Source organism: Anguilla anguilla, chromosome 17 (assembly GCF_013347855.1).
Source record: "Anguilla anguilla isolate fAngAng1 chromosome 17, fAngAng1.pri, whole genome shotgun sequence".
NCBI lineage: Eukaryota > Metazoa > Chordata > Actinopteri > Anguilliformes > Anguillidae > Anguilla > Anguilla anguilla.
In genome coordinates, this window is record NC_049217.1 from 30816046 (window position 1) to 30838637 (window position 22592).

At 57.4% G+C, this 22592-nt stretch overlaps 1 protein-coding gene across 1 annotated transcript in view; it reads left to right on the forward strand.

Annotated features, from left to right (window-relative positions):
• LOC118216960 (trinucleotide repeat-containing gene 6C protein-like) overlaps nt 1-22592 on the forward strand; it is a 33218-nt gene that overhangs the window by 3347 nt on the left and 7279 nt on the right. The window contains 11 exon segments of the mRNA XM_035398636.1: nt 9067-9169; nt 9843-9864; nt 12090-12401; nt 15802-16270; nt 16272-18232; nt 18698-18901; nt 19784-19950; nt 20357-20434; nt 20726-20783; nt 21696-21844; nt 22255-22398. Of these exon segments, the coding sequence (XP_035254527.1) occupies nt 9107-9169; nt 9843-9864; nt 12090-12401; nt 15802-16270; nt 16272-18232; nt 18698-18901; nt 19784-19950; nt 20357-20434; nt 20726-20783; nt 21696-21844; nt 22255-22398 (3627 nt within the window). The 5' untranslated portion in view covers nt 9067-9106.

Genomic DNA, 22592 nt, shown 5'->3' on the forward strand with positions numbered 1-22592 from the left:
TAAGCCGCTCGTTAAGCAGGAAACGCTGCTTAAGGAGCATAAAAAGGAATTTTTCTTAAAATACTTTCCTCATCCTATTGCACACTGTTGATACTCGTGCTAAGCTACGTCTGCGCAAATTTTGGTGGTTCCAGTTCATTGTTTACATACATTAGGCCTCATTAATCAGTTTTTTAGTTAAGTGTTTTAGAACGTCCCTATATTTCACTTCTGTCATAACGGTGGTCCATATCGTCGTAGCCACACACACACACCAGCGGGACGGTGAAGTATATTGAGATGTGGCGGTGAATGCTAACATGATAACACTGGAGGGCGGCATTAATGTCAAGCCTAGCGGTCTCCTGGTTGGTTAGCGTGTCCCGTTGCTAGCCGGGGTTTGGTGCGGACACGCTTCCAGCGCGAGTCGGGGGGGGGGGTGTCTCTGTCATCACACGGAATACACAGCGCGTGAAAGCGTTGTGTATTCCGTGGCGGTAAAACGAGCAGCGGTCTGAATTCCATTCGGCTGAGGCCAGCCGCTCCTAAGGCTGCGATTGCTAGCACGCCATCGGACAGCCTCCTCTCAGACGTGACCGTATTGGATTCAGACGCTGATAACGCTCATAGCTAGGTGTCGCAAGGAAAGGGGTCGTCCTCGCTCGCACGGTAAACCACCCAGGTGTTAATGACGTCCTGACCTGCCTGGGTGTTTTTTTTTGTTACCTGCAAGCCATGGTTGGTTCAGGGAGGTGTATTGATTTTGAAGTGCGAACGGGGAATTGCAGGTTGCACAGTTCCCCGCATGTGAAATGCAAAGTCTCGGTGAAATTGTCCATAAAGGAGAGCTGGAGGTGTTTGTTTAGGGGTGAAGGGGGGGGGGGGGGGGGGGGGGTTGGTTTCGTGAGTTCAGACTTTTATTGAAAGTCCCTTGGATCGGTGGATGAAGTTTTTGTCTTTGAATCGAACAAGGTCGACTGTTCACCCTAAATTTTAGGAATTCAGCTGAAAATGAAAATAAACTAAAATCGGCTGTGTTAAGGTTGCTGTATCTATTTTGCTGTGTCACATTTTCTGTTTCCAGAAGGGGGAGGGGGTGGGTGGTGTTTAACTGGATCATAAATGCCGTTCCTGGATTTAAAATGTAAGGCACTCCAGGTATTTGAACAGCTGATTATATTACTTTGTCCACATTATGGCTGTGGCCCTGAGTGCTGTGAAAGGATGCAGTCAAAGTCTTCAGCTTTTCATGGAAGGGCAATTTGTGTTTTAAAAAAAAATTTTTTTTTTAAAGAAACAAGTGAGCCAAGGTTCCCTCTGAATGTGTGGCCTCTGCGCGTCTGAAAATCAGCAAAAGAAGAGACTGGAGGACCACAGGTTATATGATTCAATGACCTCCCCCCCACACACACCCCCCCCCCCCCCCCAAAACCTGCCAGAAATCAGCAACAAAGCCGCGTGCGTGTGGAGGAGTCGGGGAGAGAGAGCCGCTCGAGCTGAGCGATGCAGAGCGTCTGGGCCCTGGGGCTTTCGGAGTGGCAAAATGAGTCGCTGCAAAAAAGTGTTTGTGAAACGGCGCATGCCAGCGTCCGGGGGCCTGGATCACAGAGCCGGGTCACCGCCTCGGGTTGGGCGACTGCGCCCAGTAAAACCCGGAGCAGCTCTTTTTTTAACTTCGGTCCATGTTCCAGATTTGGGAGGGTTCCTGGTTTTACTCTGTGCAGTTATCCAGCTAACTCAGTAATCCTGGTCTGTGATACAGGGTTTTACTCAGTGCAGCTATCCAGCTAACTCAGTAATCCTGCTCTGTGATACAGGTTTTTACTCTGCGCAGTTATCCAGCTAACTCTGTAAACCTGCTCTGTGATACAGGGTTTTACTCAGCATACTTATCCAGCTAACTCAGTAATCCTGCTCTGTGATACAGGGTTTTACTCAGCATACTTATCCAGCTAACTCGGTAATCCTGCTCTGTGATACAGGGTTTTACTCAGTGCAGTTATCCAGCTAACTCAGTAACCCTGCTCTGTGATACAGGGTTTTACTCAGTGCACTTATCCAGCTAACTCAGTAATCCTGCTCTGTGATACAGGGTTTTACTCAGCGTACTTATCCAGCTAACTCAGTAACCCTGCTCTGTGATACAGGGTTTTACTCAGCGTACTTATCCAGCTAACTCTGTAAGCCTGCTCTGTGATACAGGGTTTTACTCAGTGCAGAACGTGAGGCTGATCCAGGGTCAGTTTCAGGGCAGGCCTCGCCCTCTGGAGCAGAGGCTAGGGAGGCGTGGAGGAGAAACAGCCAAGATGCGGGGAATCAACTCGAGAATCTCACTGCTTCACGATGCGTTTCCGTTTTTTTTCAGCAAATGCTTCATTCAGGTGGTTTCAAGTCACAGTTTGATTGGATATTAACTAGCCTTTCAAAACCTGCTGGGGGCTTATACCCCTCGTATTAAGCCTGGAAGTAAGTGTTTTCCAAAATTGAACCATAAGGCTACGACTGGGCAATATGGCCAAAATATCATTTCACATGATTCACAATATTTTCCGTGTTATTGACGGTATGACCGCATTTGACAGTATTTGGTTTTCCGATGCAAATTGCACAAGAAGTGAGCTGAAATGCGCTGTAATTGTGGGGGGGGGGAAGATGAGGATAAACAGTTCTGTTTTGTTGTGACAAGCCGTCGGCTTGCAGACGACACATGGCGCGTTAAACATTCGCCCGCTCTTCAGCGTCTGCCCAGGAAGAGTGATTTCGCCGCCGCCGCGTTAGCTTCTCCCAGAAGCCTCTGCTTTCGGTGGCCCGCTGTCTGTAAATGTTTGGCGAGGTTTAATGGGCCAAGACGTCTCCTCAGGGCTGCTGGGACGCCGTGCGCTTCCCTGGGACGCCGTCCTGCCGGAGAGAAGAACATCTTTCTTAATTTCGGAGCGAGGGCGGGGGTGGGGGGTGGGGGGAGGGGGTCAGAAAGGAGCGCTCTGTCTCTGCTCTGCCGTGTGCTGTTGGGCCTGCTCTGATGCTCGATGGAGACGAGATAAAATCGAGATCTTTTCACCCGTTATCATGTGACGGTTATTTACAACAACACTTTTTCCCTCAGTGTAAAAGTCACCGGGGATTTCATAAACAGACTGAAAGAGTGTGACACCCCCAGGGCAGTGGAACATTTGGGACACCCCCTTGTCCCAGGGAGGGTTTTGTTCCCCGTACATTTTTCAGGTGGACGTTTGTAAGCTGCAGTAAGGCTCCACACAGCTTCATGAGAACGTGCTTGTGGAGGCTAACCACACTGGGATGTGTTGTGTTGGGTGTAGAAAACACAGTTTCTGAACACAGGACTTTTACATTTTGTATCCCGGCGCCAGTAATTATATTAAATCGGTAATTAAATCAGCAGTCAAAATAGCTGCGCTTAGGCTAGGTCCCCTGGCTGCAGACCGATCATGTTGTGTAAATAACGTGCCTCAAAATCTTTGAAAACAAACATTTAAACGTACGGACGGCTATAATTTGAGCCTAAAAATACAGCTTTTTTTTTTTTTCCTTTATTTGAAGCTGGAACATGTTGCAATCTGGCCAAACATTTAATGACAGCTAGTGTTTTGGCTTCAGAACTTGAAGGGCAAAGGAGGGTTTGAGCTTGAGTGGGATTATTTTTGGCCATGTTTGTAAGTGCCAGCAGAGAATCTTAAGTATCACCTTAGTTTGCCTCGTCGGAGGTCACAGGCTTTGTGTGAGCGTAGCTGAAATTTTTTTGCCGAGTCTGAGAAGGGCTCAGATATTTTAGTTGGATCGCCTTTGTCTGGACTGAGTGTGATTGGAAGGAGCAGGAATGTAAACAACACGACGGTGTGGTGCCGTTTTCATCCCGTTTCAGAGATAGAGAAATGTGAAATCTTCTAATCCTGGAGGAAGGCTGCTCGCTCGCTCTCCCGCCCGCTCGTCCGTACGGTTTCCCCCGCGGTTCTTCTTCCTTTTTCGTTCTCCGGCGGTTTCCAGGCGACGGGCGTCGGCCAGTGCGAAAGTCTTCGCGAGAGCGTCGGATTCCCGGACGGGCGAAAGGGGGGCGGGAGCAGCCCTGTCACGTGCCTCCAATCGCCTTTTCGGTGCCGTTGCTAGGCAGAGGACTCGGCCTGCTGCTCTGGCATTTTTGGCCCGGTGCCCAGAACCTCTGCACACAGCCCTCGGTCCCCCCCCCCCCCCCCTCCCCCTCCCGCCCCCACCCCCCTCCGTCTGAGACGACACCTGGACCCGACTCTCCCTACGATCGTGCCGAGGCAGCCAAATCATGCCTGCGCCTCCATTTATGTGTTTGTGTTTTTTACCCCCCCCCCCCCCCCCCGTGCTCCTGACCCGTCCTCTCCGTGTTTTCGCGCCTCTGTTGGCGGCGGCGGCGCTGGAAGCCCCGCCCCCGCTGGGTAATGGCCGCCGGGCCGTCTGTCGCTTTCTGTTCTGTTTCTGCGATCGCTGAAGCTGATTGGCTGCTTCCCCTGTCATTCCCGCGTCTGCACCTCCGGGCCTCGTAATCGCTTCAAAATGGCTGCGTCTGCAAAAACTGCGGCGAGCGGGAGGGGTTTGGGGGGGAGGGGGGTTTGGCGGCCAGTGATTTTTCAGAGCCAAAATTAAATTTTTAGAAATATAACGTTATTTGCAGATTATAATAGCCAATTTGATTCATCTCCAGGACTCTCCTGTAGCGGAGGTGCACCGTTGTAAAGCCCTGTGCCTGGGGGGCTCCTGAGGGGCGCGTCCCGCTGCCGCATTTAGGCTTTTTGCAGGATAAGCAGCCGAACGCTATCCTGACCAATCCCTTCATCACTTCCTGAATGTCCAGTGTTCACCGGCCAGGAGATCCCTGGAATGATGCTCTCATTGGTCAGAGCATCGCCCACGCAGGGAGGGTATCCATCTCCACCCTATCCCCTGCCTCGTTGCTCAATAGCGCCTCCTACGGGTCAGTCAGTGTGTGCGTGAAATCAGTCCCACTGTCCTGTAGTCCAGACACAGACAGACTCCTGACAAACGCACCGTGGACCGTGTCCCAGGAGCGGGTGCGGTGTTTTGGAGCAGGTGTGCGGTGTTTTGGCCCAGGTATTGCTGCTGTTACAGGTGCGGTTCCCCAGCACAGCCCTTTCATCTCTCCTCCGAAACATTTGGGAGCGTAATCTGCGCCCAGTGAGGCATTATGGGATGTTGGAGGTGTCAGACTGCTGTTTGAAACGGCTGCTGTGTCCGTTCATGTCCAGTGATGTCATGGACTCATTAACCGTTTGATAATGAGTGAAGTCATATGTGGAAGAAGGGAAATTATGATTTTTAATTGTTCTTTTAAAGAAAACGCACAAAGCTTGTCGATGTTCAGTGAAAAGGCTTGGGTTTATTAAAAAGCTGTTTAAAGCAGTTGTTACTAAATAAAAAGAACATAGCTTTTCGGGATCTATTTTGGATCCCTTTTCTTCCACCATTCCGTGAGTGAGATTCCACCATGTAGAGGGAGGGAGAGGGGGAGAGGGAGAGAGAGAGACTTAGACTGTCAGACTGTGCTTGTGTGTTCTGAGAGCTGTGATACTCAGTTCACAATGAGGGGGTTTTCCCTTTCCTGTCAGACCCCCCCCCCCCCCCACTCCCCATAGAGCTTCCTGATTGGCTGACACCAATAGCAGCTGTGTTCTGAATCGGTTTCCTAACAGGATGCTGTGCAGTCTGCTTTGCCCCTGTGCACTCACACACACTCAATCTCCAAATGCCCCTGTGCACTCACACACACTCAATCTCCAATTTTTTTTTTTCTCTCACAAATATCACAGAAAATCTTTGTCTTGATTTGCCAGATTTGCAAGTGGCGAGCAGTGTTTGGGTGAATAGCCTATTCTCGTCATTATGTCATGTTATTTTCGTACTTATATTGCTAAACCTTCTGTCAACTTTGAAATCCAAGTCTACTAGTGTACAGAGGGCTTTGTGTGGCCTGTTTTATGAATGAGACATGGTTTATTGCTTATCATGCATTGTCCTGGCCCATGTTAATTTTATCACAGGTGATTAAATTTAATCTCTTTTTACATGTGTTCTGTGTTTGCTGTGAAACCTGTTGCATACTTATGTTTACATCATGTGATGTCATGCCTCCTAGTTTGACTTAACATTACTCTCTGACCTAGCCTATGCTTACCATGTGAGCTGGACTTACTGTGCTCATGGCTATGAATAACTGTTGTAAAGAGAGTATTGTACCTTGTCGGACCCGTGTTTTGTAGATATTCTAATGACCTTCAGTATGCACTTATTGCACGTCGCTTTGGATAAAAGCGTCTGCTAAACAGATGTACTGTAATGTGACATTGGAGGCGTCTGCAGTGTGCCTGGCTCTGTCTGCAGTGTGCCCTGCTCTGTCTGCAGTGTGCCCTGTTCTGTCTGCAGTGTGCCTGGCTCTGTCTGCAGTGTGCCTGGCTCTGTCTGCAGTGTGCCTGGCTCCTGCTCTGTCTGCAGTGTGCCTGGCTCTCTCTGCAGTGTGCCTGGCTCCTGCTCTGTCTGCAGTGTGCCTTGCTCTGTTTGCAGTGTGCCTTGCTCTGTCTGCAGTGTGCCTGGCTCTGTCTGCAGTGTGCCTGGCTCTGTCTGCAGTGTGCCTGGCTCCTGCTCTGTCTGCAGTGTGCCTGGCTCCTGCTCTGTCTGCTGTGTGCCTTGCTCTGTCTGCATTGTGCCTTGCTCTGTCTGCATTGTGCCTTGCTCTGTCTGCAGTGTGCTCCTGCTGTCTGCAGTGTGCCTGGCTCCTGCTCTGTCTGCAGTGTGCCTGGCTCCTGCTCTGTCTGCAGTGTGCCTGGCTCCTGCTCTGTCTGCAGTGTGCCTGGCTCCTGCTCTGTCTGCAGTGTGCCTGGCTCCTGCTCTGTCTGCAGTGTGCCTGGCTCCTGCTCTGTCTGCAGTGTGCCTGGCTCCTGCTCTGTCTGCAGTGTGCCTGGCTCCTGCTCTGTCTGCAGTGTGCCTGGCTCCTGCTCTGTCTGCAGTGTGCCTGGCTCCTGCTCTGTCTGCAGTGTGCCTGGCTCCTGCTCTGTCTGCAGTGTGCCTGGCTCCTGCTGTCTGCAGTGTGCCTGGCTCCTGCTGTCTGCAGTGTGCCCTGCTCTGTCTGCAGTGTGCCTGGCTCCTGCTCTGTCTGCAGTGTGCCCTGCTCTGTCTGCAGTGTGCCTGGCTCTGTCTGCAGTGTGCCTGGCTCTGTCTGCAGTGTGCCTGGCTCCTGCTCTGTCTGCAGTGTGCCCTGCTCTGTCTGCAGTGTGCCTGGCTCTGTCTGCAGTGTGCCCTGCTCTGTCTGCAGTGTGCCCTGCTCTGTCTGCAGTGTGCCTGGCTCCTGCTCTGTCTGCAGTGTGCCTGGCTCCTGCTCTGTCTGCAGTGTGCCTGGCTCCTGCTCTGTCTGCAGTGTGCCTGGCTCCTGCTCTGTCTGCAGTGTGCCTGGCTCCTGCTGTCTGCAGTGTGCCTGGCTCTGTCTGCAGTGTGCCTGGCTCCTGCTGTCTGCAGTGTGCCTTGCTCCTGCTGTCTGCAGTGTGCCTGGCTCCTGCTCTGTCTGCAGGCCTGTTTGGGCTCCTGCTCTGTCTGCAGTGTGCCTGGCTCCTGCTCTGTCTGCAGTGTGCCTGGCTCCTGCTCTCTCTGCAGTGTGCCTGGCTCCTGCTCTGTCTGCAGTGTGCCTGGCTCCTGCTCTGTCTGCAGGCCTGTTTGGGGTCCTGCATGCTGGACGCTGTAATGGCAACACTCCATCGGCTCAGTCATTGATTTTAAACCCGCTCAGGTTTGGGATTTTTCATGTGAACCTCGCTTGTGATGATTCATGAAGCGCTGCTGCTCCCTTTCTCCAGAGTGGATTAAACTGTCTGAATGACCAGTGTTGCGGCGCGTCTGCGGCCTCTGTGTGAAAGAGCCCTCTGATCGTGTCAGAGATTAAAATGCTCCCATATTTCATATCTGACTGCGACTCTTAATTTTTTACGTATTTCCTGGTTACGACGCTCTCTTGGCAGTGATGAATAGAATTTTGAGTGGGTTCTTCTCCAATTTACCGCCCCCCGCCCCTCCGTGAGTCTGAGCTCACAGTCTCATTCGAACGTGTCATTTTTAAAGAAGGTAGAACACCGATCGGGCCTGTTGACATGTTTGTGAATCGGAACTGTACCGCAGTAAGCTGCAGCTTGCCTGCTGATGGACCTCGTTCTCGGGGAGCCCGTTAGCCAGTCTGCTGTCCCTGTCAGTTCAGATGTCGGTTTGAAACCGGGGAAGCTATTTTGGCCGCGCTGTTGTAACCGGCTTGTTCCTCCGTTGTCTGCATGCTGAAGACAGCGTAGCTGTGCAGAAATGCTCTGCTGTAGTGCTGGCAGACGAGTGGAGCAGAGCCTGCCTGCCATCCACGGCCCGAGCTCAACACTCTGTGGAAAAGCATGTCTATTAATAGCCACGCTTCCTGCCGCTCGATGGGGAAACTCTGCCTGGAGAAACATTTGGTTCCGGATATTTTTAAGGCGATACGGGTTGCTTTGCGGTATCTCCGTGTCCTCTTCCTCCTCCTCCTCCTCCTCCTCCTCTGTGGGCTGGTCTGTGGGCTGAGGTGGAGACAGAGCCAAAATGGCTGTCGTCCTGGCACACATTCTTCGATATGCAGACAATGGAGGAACAACCCAGACAGAGACATATGCTTCAGCAGGGCGGGGGGGGGGGGGGGGGGCGGGGGGGGGCGGAGAGGGCGGAGAGCCTGAATGGCGGAGTGCCAGGCGGAGCCGTATGCCAGGGGAGGGGAGGGGGGGGGGGGGGGGGGGGGGATATTGGGATTAGCTGTAAGGTGCGAACAGAGCTCCGTCTGTGGGCCCAACCCAAGATGTGCTGCTCCTCACTGGGCCCGTTTGACCTCTGACCTTTCAGTGATGTAATGGGCAGAAATAAAACTCCAGCTCTGTCCCTGGAGGCGGTCCGTCGCTCTCTCGTCGCGCTCACGTCACACACTCACACACACACTTGCGCTCACGTCTCACGCTCACACACACTCACACACACGTCTCACGCTCACACACACTCACGCTCATGTCTCGTTCCCTTTCTCTGCTCTTTCAGCCGGGAGCTGAAGTGGGAGTCACGAGAAGAGAACCATTTGATGGAAGAAAAGAAAAAGAAAAAGCAAGAAGAAAAGAAAAAGAAGGAAGCTGCTCAGAAAAAGGTGGGTGTGTCTTAATGCTCCTTTCACCTGTCAGTCATCCCCATAGACCCTCCCACCACCTGTCAGTCACCCCCATAGACCCTCCCACCACCTGTCAGTCACCCCCATAGACCCTCCCACCACCTGTCAGTCACCCCAATAGACCCTCCCACCACCTGTCAGTCACCCCCATAGACCCTCCCACCACCTGTCAGTCACCCCAATAGACCCTCCCACAACCTGTCAGTCAGAGGCAGTGCTGGGTCTGTGTGGGCCTCTAAGGTCAAGTGCTCTGTAGTTCAGGTTTTTTTCCTGCTTAGGAAATGTTGTCTGTTATCTTTCTCCATCTCTGTCCTCCCCCATCTCTCTCTTTTTCTTCCTCTCCCCACTCTTTCTGTCTCTCCCTCTTCTTTTTTCCTCTCTACCTCTCTTCAGAATGAAACCTTGGAGCTCAGCTCGAGGCCAGTTTTTCATACAGGGAGATGGTTGGTTATAGTGGCATTGTGGGATAGGGGAGGAAGCTGCGTTGGTTAAATTATTTAAGCTAAAGCTGCTTTGAGGGGGGAAAGCATTCAATCAGCAGTTCATTTTCCAGCCCAAATCAGATTCCATTTGAGAGAGAATCTGATTTGAAACTTCACTTTGAAGTGCTCGTTCAACTTCTAACACGTTTGCCCTCGTCTTGTTCTTGCAGGCTGGCGAACAGAAAACCAAAGGTAAGACTTCTGCCCTGCAGTGTAGCGCGTGCGAGCTACGTGCGCTAAGCAGGCTAAGTGTGGCGGTATGAGAGCTCGTCGGTCCTGTGTCCTGTTGGCGGTAAAATCATTCTGTTACGATGCGTGGATTTTCCACGGTGACGGCAAGCGCCTGGAGAGGGCTGATTCAGTGAGTGCACTGCGATGGCATAATTACATGCAGTAACGATGTTCTCTCTGTAATTGTTGGTGTGATGTCGTTGTTGGGTGGTAGTGATTTATCCTCTCCGGACCAGGCTGTTGAACGAGGAGGCCCCGCGCGTCTCATTTAGAGCCCGGGGCCGGCCTCTGGGTCACCGGTGGCAGTTTGGCTGATTATTTGTGTTGCATGTCGGTGGATGAGCGTTTCAATGCGTGTGTCTGGCTCACAAGGTGAGGAGCTGGGTCCAGTTTCCTCTATAACAGTAAACAGTGAAGGGTATTCGTTTGGCTTGAGCCAAAATTGAGGTCTGGGTGTTGTTTGTGTGCTGAGGGAGGGGCAGGAGGGGTGGAGTAGGACCTGTAGAGTTTGGGGATGGGGCAGGCCCTGTTCTGGGGCCCAAAATGTCCCGTCAGTGAGCTGGAGTTTCCCTGGGACGGGGACTGGGCAGGTTTGTTGGTGGTTCTCAGGGACAGATGGGGGGTGGGATTTGTGTCTTGTGACGGACAGACAGATGGATGTAAATCTCATTAGAGCATCTGCTGACGGGGCCCTGTCCAGCTCCAGCCTCTGTGCTCTCCACTGAACATTCTAATGCTGCTGATGTCACAATCGCTGCTGGTGACTGACAACAATGGAGTTCTGGAACACCGACGTAGGATAAGTGAAAAATCACTCCAGAACACCTGCTCTTCAAAGGGAGTGAGCGTATTAGGGCAGAGGGGAGGGGCTGCATTACTCACCTGCAGTAAAGGGGCTGTGATGACCTGTGGCGCACCTGCGGCTGATACTGGGGTGAGTTATTCAGCCGTGAGTTCTGGGTGTGGTTCATGCAGTGCTCGTGAGTGTCAGTTGCTAATGGTAACTGACTTAGGCCTGTGCGCAGTGTGTTAATTGTTAAACCTCATGCCGTTTAAGAAGTGAAGCGGTCCTGCGTTCTGGGTGATTCCGTGAAACAGTGGCGATACGCTTCACGGAGCATCCCGACCTTAAAATCCCCCAGAAGCCTTAGGGGGCGGGGGCAGGGTGAACTCACGAGATGAATACAGAACTACCGTGGGGGGAACCGGTCTTATGAGATCACCATGATCTAAGGGACCGCTCAGTCAGTCAGGGTGAAAGTGACATTTATTTATTAATATATTAATAAATATTTATTTATATTTATACGGGGTAGGTTGACTAAGCACGCACGCTCATTTACAGCAACACCCTGTTCACCCCCCCCTCCCCATAATTAGTCTACCTGCATGTCTCTGGACTGTGGGAGGAAGCCGGATGCTTTCAGGCCTGGGTTCTCCCAGGAGGCTTTGCTCCAGGTCCCTGTATTTGCATTTATTTACATGGTGTCATAAAAGATGAGCCCATTACTCCAGCGCTGGGACACTGTAAAATCACACCGGATTAATCTGCACTTCCATATCCAATTAATTACATCAGCACTTCACTGTGCTCTTCCACGAATCGCAGTCTAATCAGGAGCTAATTCATTTTACATGAGCGCTCCATGATGAATGTATCGATGCACACGCACACACACACACTCAGACATACACACACACTGGAGTGGTTTATGAAGCTTGTTACTATGGAAAGTCCAGACATAAACTGCAGTGTTTTCCAGTGTAGAGTTGCCTCTTAATCTCAGCTCTGATCATTCCTCAGTCTTTTTCCAGAAATTGTGAAAGCTCAGATCTGTCTGTAGATGCTCAGATCTGTCTGTAGATGCTCTGATCTGTCTGTAGATGCTCAGCACCTCCCCAAAGCGTGATGCTAATTAGGGGTTGCAAAGCCATATACACAACTTTTTATGACCCTGTTTGAAAACCCAACTCTGCATTGTGCTTTGCAGAAAAAGAGAAGGTGTCTGTGTGTGAGCATAAGGCGTGTGAGAGTGAAACGTGTCTGTGTGTGTGTGTGTGTGTGTGTGTGCGTACGTGTGTGTCTGTGTGTGCGTGCGTACGTGTGTGTCTGTGTGTGCGTGCATGTGTGCGCGTGCGTGTGTGTGATGTTTTGTTCATGCATGTGTTCCTGTGTGTCTCCACAGTGCCAGACTCTGCCAAGCCCAGCCCTCTCTCCCCTTCTAACCCCAGCGTGAGCCCACCAGCGCCCCCTGTCTGCAGCAGTGGCAATGGCAAGCGTGCCCCCGGCGGTGCCCAGCAGCAGCAGCAGCAGCCGCCAGTCGCCAGCCCCCGCTACCCGCCCCGAGAGGTGCCCCCGCGCTTCCGCCAGCACGAGCACAAGCAGCTGCTGAAGAGGGGTCAGCCTCTGCCCGGGAGCGGCCAGACGAGGGCGCTGTCTCCCCCCCGCACGCCCAGCGCCGCCGCCTCACAAACCTGCCCTGGGACCCCGCACACAGGTTAGCTCCCGCCCCCGACTCAGCCACAGGCCCCGCCCCCTACACAGCCACAGGCCCCGCCCCCAACATGCCCCATAAGCCCCGCCCCCTACTCAGCCACAGGCCCGCCCCCTACTCAGCCACTGGCCCCGCCCCCTACTCAGCCACTGGCCCCGCCCCCTACACAGCCACAGGCCCCGCCCCCTACTCAGCCACAGGCCCCGCCCCCTACACAGCCACAGGCCCCGCCCCCTACTCAGCCACAGGCCGCCCCCAACATGCCCCATAAGCCCCGCCCCCTACTCAGCCACAGGCCCCGCCCCCAACATGCCCCATAAGCCCCGCCCCCTACCCAGCCACTGGCCCCGCCCCCGACTCAGCCACTGGCCCTGTCCCCTACTCAGCCACTGGCCCCGCCCCCTACATGCCCCATAAGCCCTGCCCACTACACAGCCACAGGCCCCACCCCGACTCAGCCACAAGCCACACCCACTCCCTTACTCTGTCGGTGTGAACACAGCGCTGGCTCCGCCTTCTTACGTGCCACTGTTGTGTGGATGATCAGTGTGCCCCTTCCACCCCCTCCCCCCATTCTGAGTCAATATGGGAGACCACGTGTGCCCTTTTCACTGGCTGCCCCCCCCCCCCCCTCCCGGTGACCTCATCAGGCTCTCCTTCCTCCGCTCGATCTTTCCCGCTCTGAGGGAGATCTGGGGCCCCCGCCTTGAAAGAGGGATTAAAAAAAGAGCAGGAGGCAGAAGAGAAGAGTGGAAGGGAGGGATGGATTCCGTGCTGCCCTGCTTTTTCAGTTCCGGAGAGAAAAAAAAAAGGAAAAACAAAGCGAGCCCTTTGATTGGCCGAGCAGGAGTTTGCATGGAGGGGTTACTCGGAGACAAAGGGTCCAATCAAAGCGGCTTTTGTTGGCTCAGACGGCGCGTTTGGCTGGTGGTGGGGCGGGCGGGGCCTGTTCTGGGCGGGGCCTGTTCTGGGCGGGGCCTGTTCTGGGCGGAGTCTGTTCTGGGCGGGGCCTGTTCTGGCGGCCTGCGGCTCGTCCTTCATGTCGCAGCAACGCTTCTTTGCTCTTTTGCCCGCTCTCTTTCCTCCTCTCGCTCCATCGCTCCCCCTCCTCCTCCCCCTCCCTCTCCCTCCCTCCCCCCCCCCCCCCCCTCCCTCTCTCTCCCCCTCCCTCTCTCTCTCTCTCTCCCTCCCCCTCCCTCCCCCTCCTCCTCCCCCTCCCTCTCCCTCCCCCTCCCTCCCCCTCCTCCTCCCCCTCCCTCTCTCTCCCCCTCCCTCTCTCTCTCTCTCTCCCTCCCCCTCCCTCCCCCTCCTCCTCCCCCCCCCCCCCTCTCTCTCCCTCTCTTTCTCCCTCTCTCTCTCTCCCTCCCCCCCCCCTCGCTGGCCTCATGGCGGGTGCTGTTTTTGGCCGGGTGCCAGCAGCGCCCCTGTTCGTGGGGCAGGTCCTCGTTCTCGCGCTCCGGCGCTGATGTGTGCGCTGAGCCGGTCGTGCCGGCGCGGGTTCGACAGCAGGACGTCCTGTTCTATCAGAAACGCAGAAGGGGACGGGGGGCGGGCGGGGCGTGGAGGGGGGGCGGGGCCCCTCGTCCCAGGCAGGGCTAACGGGACGACCTTGTGCCCCGCGGCTCTCACTCGGGGGGGGGGGGGGGGGGGGCTGTGAGCCGTGGTGCTGAGGGCTGCAGGAACGGCGTCGGCTGCATATCCTGTGACAGTTAGAAAGCAGGTGGTGGGGGGGGGGGTTACAGAAGAGGGATCCCCCCCCCTTCCCTCTCGCCCTGCCTCAGGAAGAGCAGGACTCCATTAAGAGCCTTTGGGACCCAGCCTGGGTTTGGAGGGGGGGGCAGGACCGCGAGGGTTGGGGGGAGGACTGGAGGGGGGGGGGGCGCTCGCTCCAGTATCTCACGCCGGTGAAATGGCGGCTCCGCGTCCTCGCGGCGGACATGTTGGATTGGACACGGTCCCCCCGCTCGCTGCCTGAGCTGAGCCTCTCGCAGGAAGGCTGGCTGCCCTCTCTCCACAGGCACCGGGACCCCCCCCCCCCCCGCTGCTGCCCCCCTCCAGTATTTACACACGGATCAGCTTTTGTTCATTTAAAAAAGTGTTCCAGTTTTTTTGCTGCACGTTTTTCATTCAGAGTTTTTTTGCTGTTCAGCTCTTTAAAACTGCGTGTGCAGTGGAGTGAGCGTCTGCAAGAGAGGGAGGGAGGGAGGGAGGGAGGGAGAGAGAGAGAGAGAGAGGGAGGGAGAGAGAGAGGGAGAGAGAAAGCGACGGAGAGAGACAGACGCAGAGAGCGAGAGACGTAGATGGCGACTGTTTTCTTGGCTGCTGTTAAAATGGCGTCCTTCGCTTCGCCGCTGCTCTGTGTCCTTTCTTACCCCCTTTTTCTCGCTGAGGGGGGCGTGAGATTTGCTTTTTTTGTTTGTTTTTTAAGGGGGGGGGGGGGCTTGACAGGCCATGTGAATGCCACTGGCATGCAGCCCCCCCCCCCCCGCCGCGCTGAGGTTCTGTTACAAACTGAGGGCGTCCCGAAAAGCAACAATGGCAGCTCTGACGCCCCGCCCGGGCCCCCCCCCCCCCCCCGGTGCCCCTCCCCCCAGCTCCCGCGCTGCAGCGTTTCTAAAATCGCTCGCGCTCTTCTCACCGAAGCTTCACAATCACCCGTTTGTTCTGCTCTGTGCGGCCTGCAAAGCCTGATGGGAAGGTGGGAGGGGTTGCCTGTCTCTGGCAGAAGAGGAGGATTATGGGACTGCTCAGCGCTCGGCGACGTCTCGGGGCTTTCTGGGTCGTGAGCGTCTTCCGCGTCCGTCTCGAGTGTCAGACTGCGTTTGGTGCATGCTGGGTAAACGCCTGCGTTCTGCTGCGTTCAGCAGCGTTGCCTCTGAACTGCCGTCTTCAAGTCAAACCACTAATTTTGTAGAGATGGCCGTTTCAAAGCAGTAATTTTGTGGTTATTTGACCATTTCTTGGTCGACTGAGAGATATAGTTGGGGTTAGACCTGGGTCAAATACGTGTTTTCTCTCGGAGTCAAATACACCAGACAGGCTCTGTCGGGGGTGTGGGGAGTGATGGATGAGCCCCCCCGTCCCCCGTCTCATTCCCCCAAATGAGCTCTGTTCCACCCCACCGCCCCCTCGGCTGCGTCGGCCCGAGAGAGAGAGATGGAGACGGATGAGCCCCCCCCCTTCCCCCCCACCACCCCAAACCCAGAAAACTCCATTTCTGCACAATAACTTCACTTCTAATCCAACAATTTTTTTTCTTGTTCCGTGGAATGCACATTTTGTAAATAGCAGAATTTAAGGCATTTTACTGCCTGTTTCCATATAGTGCCTTGCAGAAGCTGCTGTGTGTGGTGCCTGCCTCACCCCCCCCCCCCCCCTCTCTGTCTGTCTGTCTGTGCCACAGAGCCTCCCCACCCGAGTGTCCTGGGACCCCAGTATGAGAACCCCCCCTGGGGACCCCCACCACCCACCAATCGGAGCGGCTGGGATCAAGTGATCATCGACGAGAGCGACGCCGAGGCCTGGCCCTCCATCTCCCGCGGCGACGGCCGCTCGGCCGCGGAGCGCCAGAGCGCGGACAGCGAGGTCGTCACGGAGACCAGGGGCGGCGCCATGAGCATGGCCTCCGGACCCGGCCACTTCCCCGCCCACCACAAGCCTGGCGCCATGGCAACCAGCCAGGGCGGGGCCAGCCGGGGCTGGGGCTCTGGCCCCGCCCACTGCCCTCCCTCGGAGGGGAAGGGGGACTCCCTGCCCCCGGGAGGGAGGGGCCAACCTTGCTGGGGTTCCCCCAACCTTAACTTGAACCTGAACCCCAACGCCAACCCCTCGGCCTGGCCCGCGCTGGGACACGAGGGGGCGGGGCCGGGGGGGGGGCGGCTCGGGGACGAGCAACCCGCCCCCCCCCGGCCTCTGCGGCTCGCAGCCGGGGCCCAGCGACGGCCCCCACAGAAACCTCACGGGGACCGGTGCCTGGGGGGCCACAGCACCCCCCCACGACGGCCCCCAGCCACGCCCGTCCCCAGCCACGAATGTGTCTTTCAGCGGCGAACCTCTGAACCTTAACACTGACGGACCAAACCCCGCGAAGCAGGAGCCCCCGAGCCCCGGCCACGCCCTCCCGGGCTGGGGGGCCTCGCCCCCTCCTGGGGCCTCGCGGGTGAATGGAGAGGGGGGCTCCGTTTGGGGCGATGGAGACGCCACGTCCTCCGTTTCCAAGGATTCGGGGTGGGACCCCGGCCCCGGGCACGCCCCCTCCTCCTGGGATAGCGGCGGGTGGGGTCAGCCGCGGGGGGAGGACCGGGGCAAGCATTCCGACCAGGCCAAAGGCTGGGAGGGGGGGGCCGGCAGCCCCCCGCGGGAGCAGCCCAACTCCTGGACCCGCCCCGGCGACGCCCCTAGCGACGCCCCGCCCAGCGAGGGCAGCAGCGACAGCCAGGAGGGCGGGCGTGGCCGGAGGGAGCGGCTCTCCCCGGAGGAGGCTCCACCCGGCCCCGGCCCCGCCCCCGTCCCCGCCCCGGACCTGGACCCCCGCGTCCTGTGCAACACGGGCTGGGGCCAGACGCCCGTCCGCCAGCACACCTCCTGGGAGACCAAGGAGGCGGCCCGTGCCTCCCAAAAGAGCGACAAGGGGACGGAGGCCTGGGGCCCGTCCTCTTCCTCCTCCTCCTCGTCCTCGTCCTGCTCTTCTTCTTCCTCCTCGTCCGCCGCTGCTCCCCTGGCCAGCCCACCTCCCGGCTCCGCCCCACGGTCTGACTCCGGGGGGAGGGCCGAAGGGGGCGGAGCCTCATCTGGCTGGGGGGGCGTGGCTCCGACACCCGGCCAGCCCAGCTCCGGATGGGGGGACCCGCCCCCAGGGAAGAAGGCCCCAAACGGGGGCGGAGCAGGAGGAGGAGGAGGAGGGGGGGGCTGGGGTGGCCCCCAAAACGGCGGAGGCCCCAAGAGTGGCCCGTGCTGGACCCCCGAAGAGAAGTCCGCTGGCTGGGACGAAGCCCAAGCCAAGCCCAAAACGCAGGGCTGGGGGGACGGGCCCAAGCCCCCCCACGGCTGGGGGAACGGAGGCGGAGGGGGGAGCCCCGCTCGGGGGGACTGGGGTGAGCCTGGGGAGGGGAAGAAGAGCGGACCTCCGCCCTGGGACGGCGAAGGAGGCGGCTGGAAGGAGAACCCCCGCGGCTGGAGCAAGCCGGGGACAGGAGGTGGGGGAGGAGGAGGAGAAGCAGGAGGTGGAGGAGGAGGTGCGGGTTGGGGTGACTCCCAGAGACCTGCCCCTCCCGCGCAGGGCTGGGCCAGCAAGCCCCAGGACAGCCCCAGCGGCGGGGGCGGAACTGTGGGGTCGTGGGGAGACCCCGGCGTGGGGAAGCAGTGTGGGTCGGGCTGGGGGGGCGGAGGGGGCGGAGCCAAGCGCGACCCCCCAGGAGGAGAGCCCACCGGGTGGGAGGAGCCTTCGCCCCCCTCCATCCGCCGAAAGATGGAGATCGACGACGGCACGTCAGCCTGGGGGGACCCCAACACCCACCACAAGACCGTCAACCTGTGGGACCGCAACAGCCATGTGACCCAGGGCAGCCCGGCGCCCGGCAACAGCGCCGGTGCTGGCGGGAACCCCCCGGCGCCTAGCAACAGCAGCAGGGGCGGCAACAACAATAACAACTCCCACCAGCACCACCCGCACCACCCCCACCACCCCCCCCACAACCCCCCCGCGGTACAGGGTCACGGGCACGTTGCCCCGGCCAACGGCAGCAACACCAACGCCGGGGGCTCTGCCAGCATGCCCCCCCCTCACCCGCACCAGCCTGGAGCCCCGCAGAGCAGACCCCCCCTGGCCAACCCGGGTAAGAGCTGCACTGCGGAGTGGAGTGCAGACTATCTGCAGTCTGAGAGTGCATGTGTAACACGTAACAACACTTGAGTATTTTGAATATAATGTGCTCAGGGCAGGGTTGCGGAGCTCAGGACAGAGTTGGGGGGCTCAGGGCAGGGTTGGGGGGCTCAGGGCAGGGTTGGGGGGCTCAGGACAGGGTTGGGGGGCTCAGGGCAGGGTTGGGGAGCTCAGGGCAGAGTTGCGGAGCTCAGGACAGGGTTGGGGGGGTCAGGGCTTGGTTGGGGGGTCAGGGCAGGGTTGGGGGGCTCAGGACAGGGTTGGGGGGCTCAGGGCAGGGTTGGGGAGCTCAGGACAGGGTTGGGGACCCCTGCCTTTTGAGGGTTCGATGGCCGGCATTGTGTTTGTGGTTGCTGTGGAAACAGGGCGTTTTGCTTCGGGGTCTGGGACTGATACCGAGCGCCTCTCTCTCTGCCAGGTTGGGGCGAGCTACCCAGCGTGCACTCCAAGGCGGAGCCCTCATGGGGCGAGCCGGCCCCCCCCACCCCGGCTGTGGACAACGGGACCTCGGCCTGGGGCAAACCCCAGGGCAGCCCCGGGGGCTGGGGCAACGGCGGCCCTGAATCTGCGGGGCCCTACGGCAGGGCCAGCGCACCGTCCGGGCCGCCCCCCTGCAAGCCAGGTAACCCCCCCCCCCCTCACCTGAGACCCCGTTTCCATGGAAACCCCGGCCCACCAGAGAACAAACTGGGGTTTGCTGATGAAAATGAACGGCGTACGGAACATGGTGCGGGTTCTCCTGATCGCCCCTTTTTAACCAATCTAAATAAATCATATACAAGCAGGAATTAACTAACCCCTATTAATCACTCATCACAGAATGTCTGTAGCAGAATGCAGTTAGGCCAGGGTAACGGCAGATCTCCCAAAATAGCTCTGGGAAATAGATTCTGCTCTTTTAAATCTGCCTTCAGCCGCAGCAGATTCTGCAAGTCAAGCGGCACGGTCGCAGGGCTGTGGAGTTTGCAGGCTGTCTGTGCTGCCACCCGGTGGCCAGGAGGTGTTACTGCACAAAACCCTGTCCTTGGAGCGCTGCAGGGTCTGCTGGTTTTTACTCAGCCCTTCATACTCTGCACTGCAGCGTGTCTACCTCCCCCCCCAGCCTGGCCCGGCGGGGAGGGGGGGCGGAGGGGGGGTGAGCGGGGGAAGCAGGGGGCACTGCAGCATGTTTACCTCCCTCCCCTCCCTTCCCTTCCCTTCCCTTCCCCTGGCCTAGCCCGGCGTGGTGGGGGGGGGGGGGAAGCAGGGGGCTCTGCAGTGTGCTTACCTCCCTCCCCTCCCCTCCCTTGCCTTCCCCTGGCCTGGCCTAGCCCGGCGTGGTGGGGGGGGGGGGGGGGGGGAGGGGGGGTGAGCGGGGGAAGCAGGGGGCTCTGCAGTGTGCTTACCTCCCTCCCCTCCCCTCCCTTGCCTTCCCCTGGCCTGGCCTGGCCCGGCGTGGTGGGGGGGGGGTGAAGCAGGGGGCTCTGCAGTGTGCTTACCTCCCTCCCCTTCGGGTCTCTTCCAGCCCCCAAATCTATGCAAGACGGCTGGGGAGGCGGCGGGGAGGAGCCGGGCCCGGCGGGGGGGCCGTGGGAGCCGGACGACGGGGACGTGTGGAACAGTCCCGCCTCCCAGGAGAGCAGCTCCTCCTGCAGCTCCTGGGGGAACCCCCCCAAAAAGGGCCCCCAGAAGGTGAGGGAGCGCGCACGTACAGAGACGCACACACACACACACACACACACACACACACACACACACACACTCACACACACTCACACACACACACACACACACTCTCTCACTCACACACACACACACACACACACACAGACACTCACTCACACACGCGCACACACACACACACTCTCTCACTCACACACACACACTCACACACACACACACACACACGTCCGGTATGGTGTTGATGGCGTGTTGATGGCGTGTTGATGGCGTGTTGATGGCGTGTTGTTGCCGTGTTGTTGGCGTGTTGATGGCGTGTTGATGCCGTGTTGTTGGCGTGTTGATGCCGTGCTCATGCTGTGTTGATGGCGTGCTCAGACCCGTTGAGCTCACTGCTCTGTGCTCTGTTCTGATGAAGGGGAAGGTGGCCAGCAAGCAGGATGAAGCCTGGATCATGAACCGTCTGATCAAGCAGCTCACAGACATGGGCTTCCCGGTGAGTCAGTGATGCGTTTTCACTGTGAGTAGTGCCGTGTCAGTCGCTCTGTAAACGCTGTTGTCTGTTCACCTCAGATTTCAATGCTCTGGTGTGTTTGCGTACACATTTACACAGTGAATCCTATAGTTTGAGCTTCATCACTGAGGTAACGCTGCCTGACTCAGTGCCTGTGAGAAGCTAACAATGTTTCTCTCTCTCTCTCTCTCCCTCCCTCTCTTCCGCTCCCCCCCCCTCCCCCGTCTCTCTCTCTGTCTTTCTCCCCCCCCCCCTCTCTCTCTCTGCACACAGAGAGACCCAGCAGAAGAGGCACTGAAAAGCAACAACATGAACCTGGATCAGGCAATGAGTGAGCGCCCCCTGCTGCTGCTGCATGGACACTGCTTTTAAAAAGAGATGCATGTACACACGCACACACATGTACACACACACACACACACACACGTGAATATATACACACACACGCACACACACGTGAACATATACACGCGCACACACATGTACACACGCACACACACACGTGTTTGCCCTGCGCTGATCCTCTGTGTGTGTGTTTGCCCTGCGCTGATCCTCTCTGTGTGTTTGCCCTGCGCTGATCCTCTCTGTGTGTGTTTGCCCTGCGCTGATCCTCTCTGTGTGTGTTTGCCCTGCGCTGATCCTCTCTGTGTGTGTTTGCCCTGCGCTGATCCTCTCTGTGTGTGTTTGCCCTGCGCTGATCCTCTCTGTGTGTGTTTGCCCTGCGCTGATCCTCTCTGTGTGTGTTTGCCCTACGCTGATCCTCTCTGTGTGTGTTTGCCCTGCGCTGATCCTCTGTGTGTGTGTTTGCCCTGCGCTGATCCTCTCTGTGTGTGTTTGCCCTGCGCTGATCCTCTCTGTGTGTGTTTGCCCTGCGCTGATCCTCTCTGTGTGTGTTTGCCCTGCGCTGATCCTCTCTGTGTGTGTTTGCCCTGCGCTGATCCTCTCTGTGTGTGTTTGCCCTGCGCTGATCCTCTGTGTGTGTGTTTGCCCTGTGCTGATCCTCTCTGCTGATCCTCTGTGTGTGTGTTTGCCCTGCGCTGAGCCTCTCTGTGTGTTTGCCCTGCGCTGAGCCTCTCTGTGTGTGTTTGCCCTGCGCTGAGCCTCTCTGTGTGTGTTTGCCCTGCGCTGAGCCTCTCTGTGTGTGTTTGCCCTGCGCTGATCCTCTGTGTGTGTGTTTGCCCTGTGCTGATCCTCTCTGTGTGTGTTTGCCCTGTGCTGATCCTCTCTGCTGCATGTTCTCCAGGTGCCCTGCTGGAGAAGAAGACTGAGCTGGACAAGCGGGGGATGGGCCTCTCAGAGTACAGCAGCGGCCTGGGCAGCAAGCCCATGAGCTGCAGGCTGCCCCCCCTCGCCAAAGAGTCCTGCTCAGACCGCGCCCCCTTCGGGGACAAGGTGAGCCCCGCCCCTCCCCCTCCCCCTGAGTGTGGTACTCTCTGCTGTCCCTGGTGCCTCGCTCTCTGGGCGTGGCTGATCGTTTCTCTAGCCACTGTGTTAAAGGGGCAAGTCATGTCTTTGTGTCTCATTATTTGTTGTTTTACTTGCTAAGTTGAGTTCACCTGAGGGGAATTGAGGGGACTATTTTTTAAAAATTAATTTCTTTTAAAGATGCTGTGTCCTGTGTTCCACCTGAGTTAATGTTAGTGGTCATGTTGCATATTGAATATGTTGTGGTATTTCTCTCTCTCCTTCTCTCCCCCCTCTCTCTCCATCTCTCTCTCTCTCTCCCTCCCTCCCCCCCTCTCTCACCCCCCTCTCTCTCTCTCCCTCCCTCCCCCCCTCTCTCGCCCCCCTCTCTCTCTCAGGTGCAGGGTGGGATGTTTGTCAGTAGTGGAGCAGCACAAACCCGGGCCATGCAGCAGCAGGCTCCGCCCCCTCAGCCGTCAGTGCCCCCCGGCTCCGCCCAGCCTAGCCTACGAGCTCAAGTGCCTCAGTTTCTCTCCCCTCAGGTACGTACACACTCCAACACGCACGCTCAGACACACACACGCTCACACGCACACCACACACACACACACCACACACCCCAACACGCACGCTCAGACACAAACACTCCAACACGCACGCTCAGAGAACACACACACGCTCACACACACTCCAACACGCACGCTCAGACACACACGCTCACACGCACACCACACAC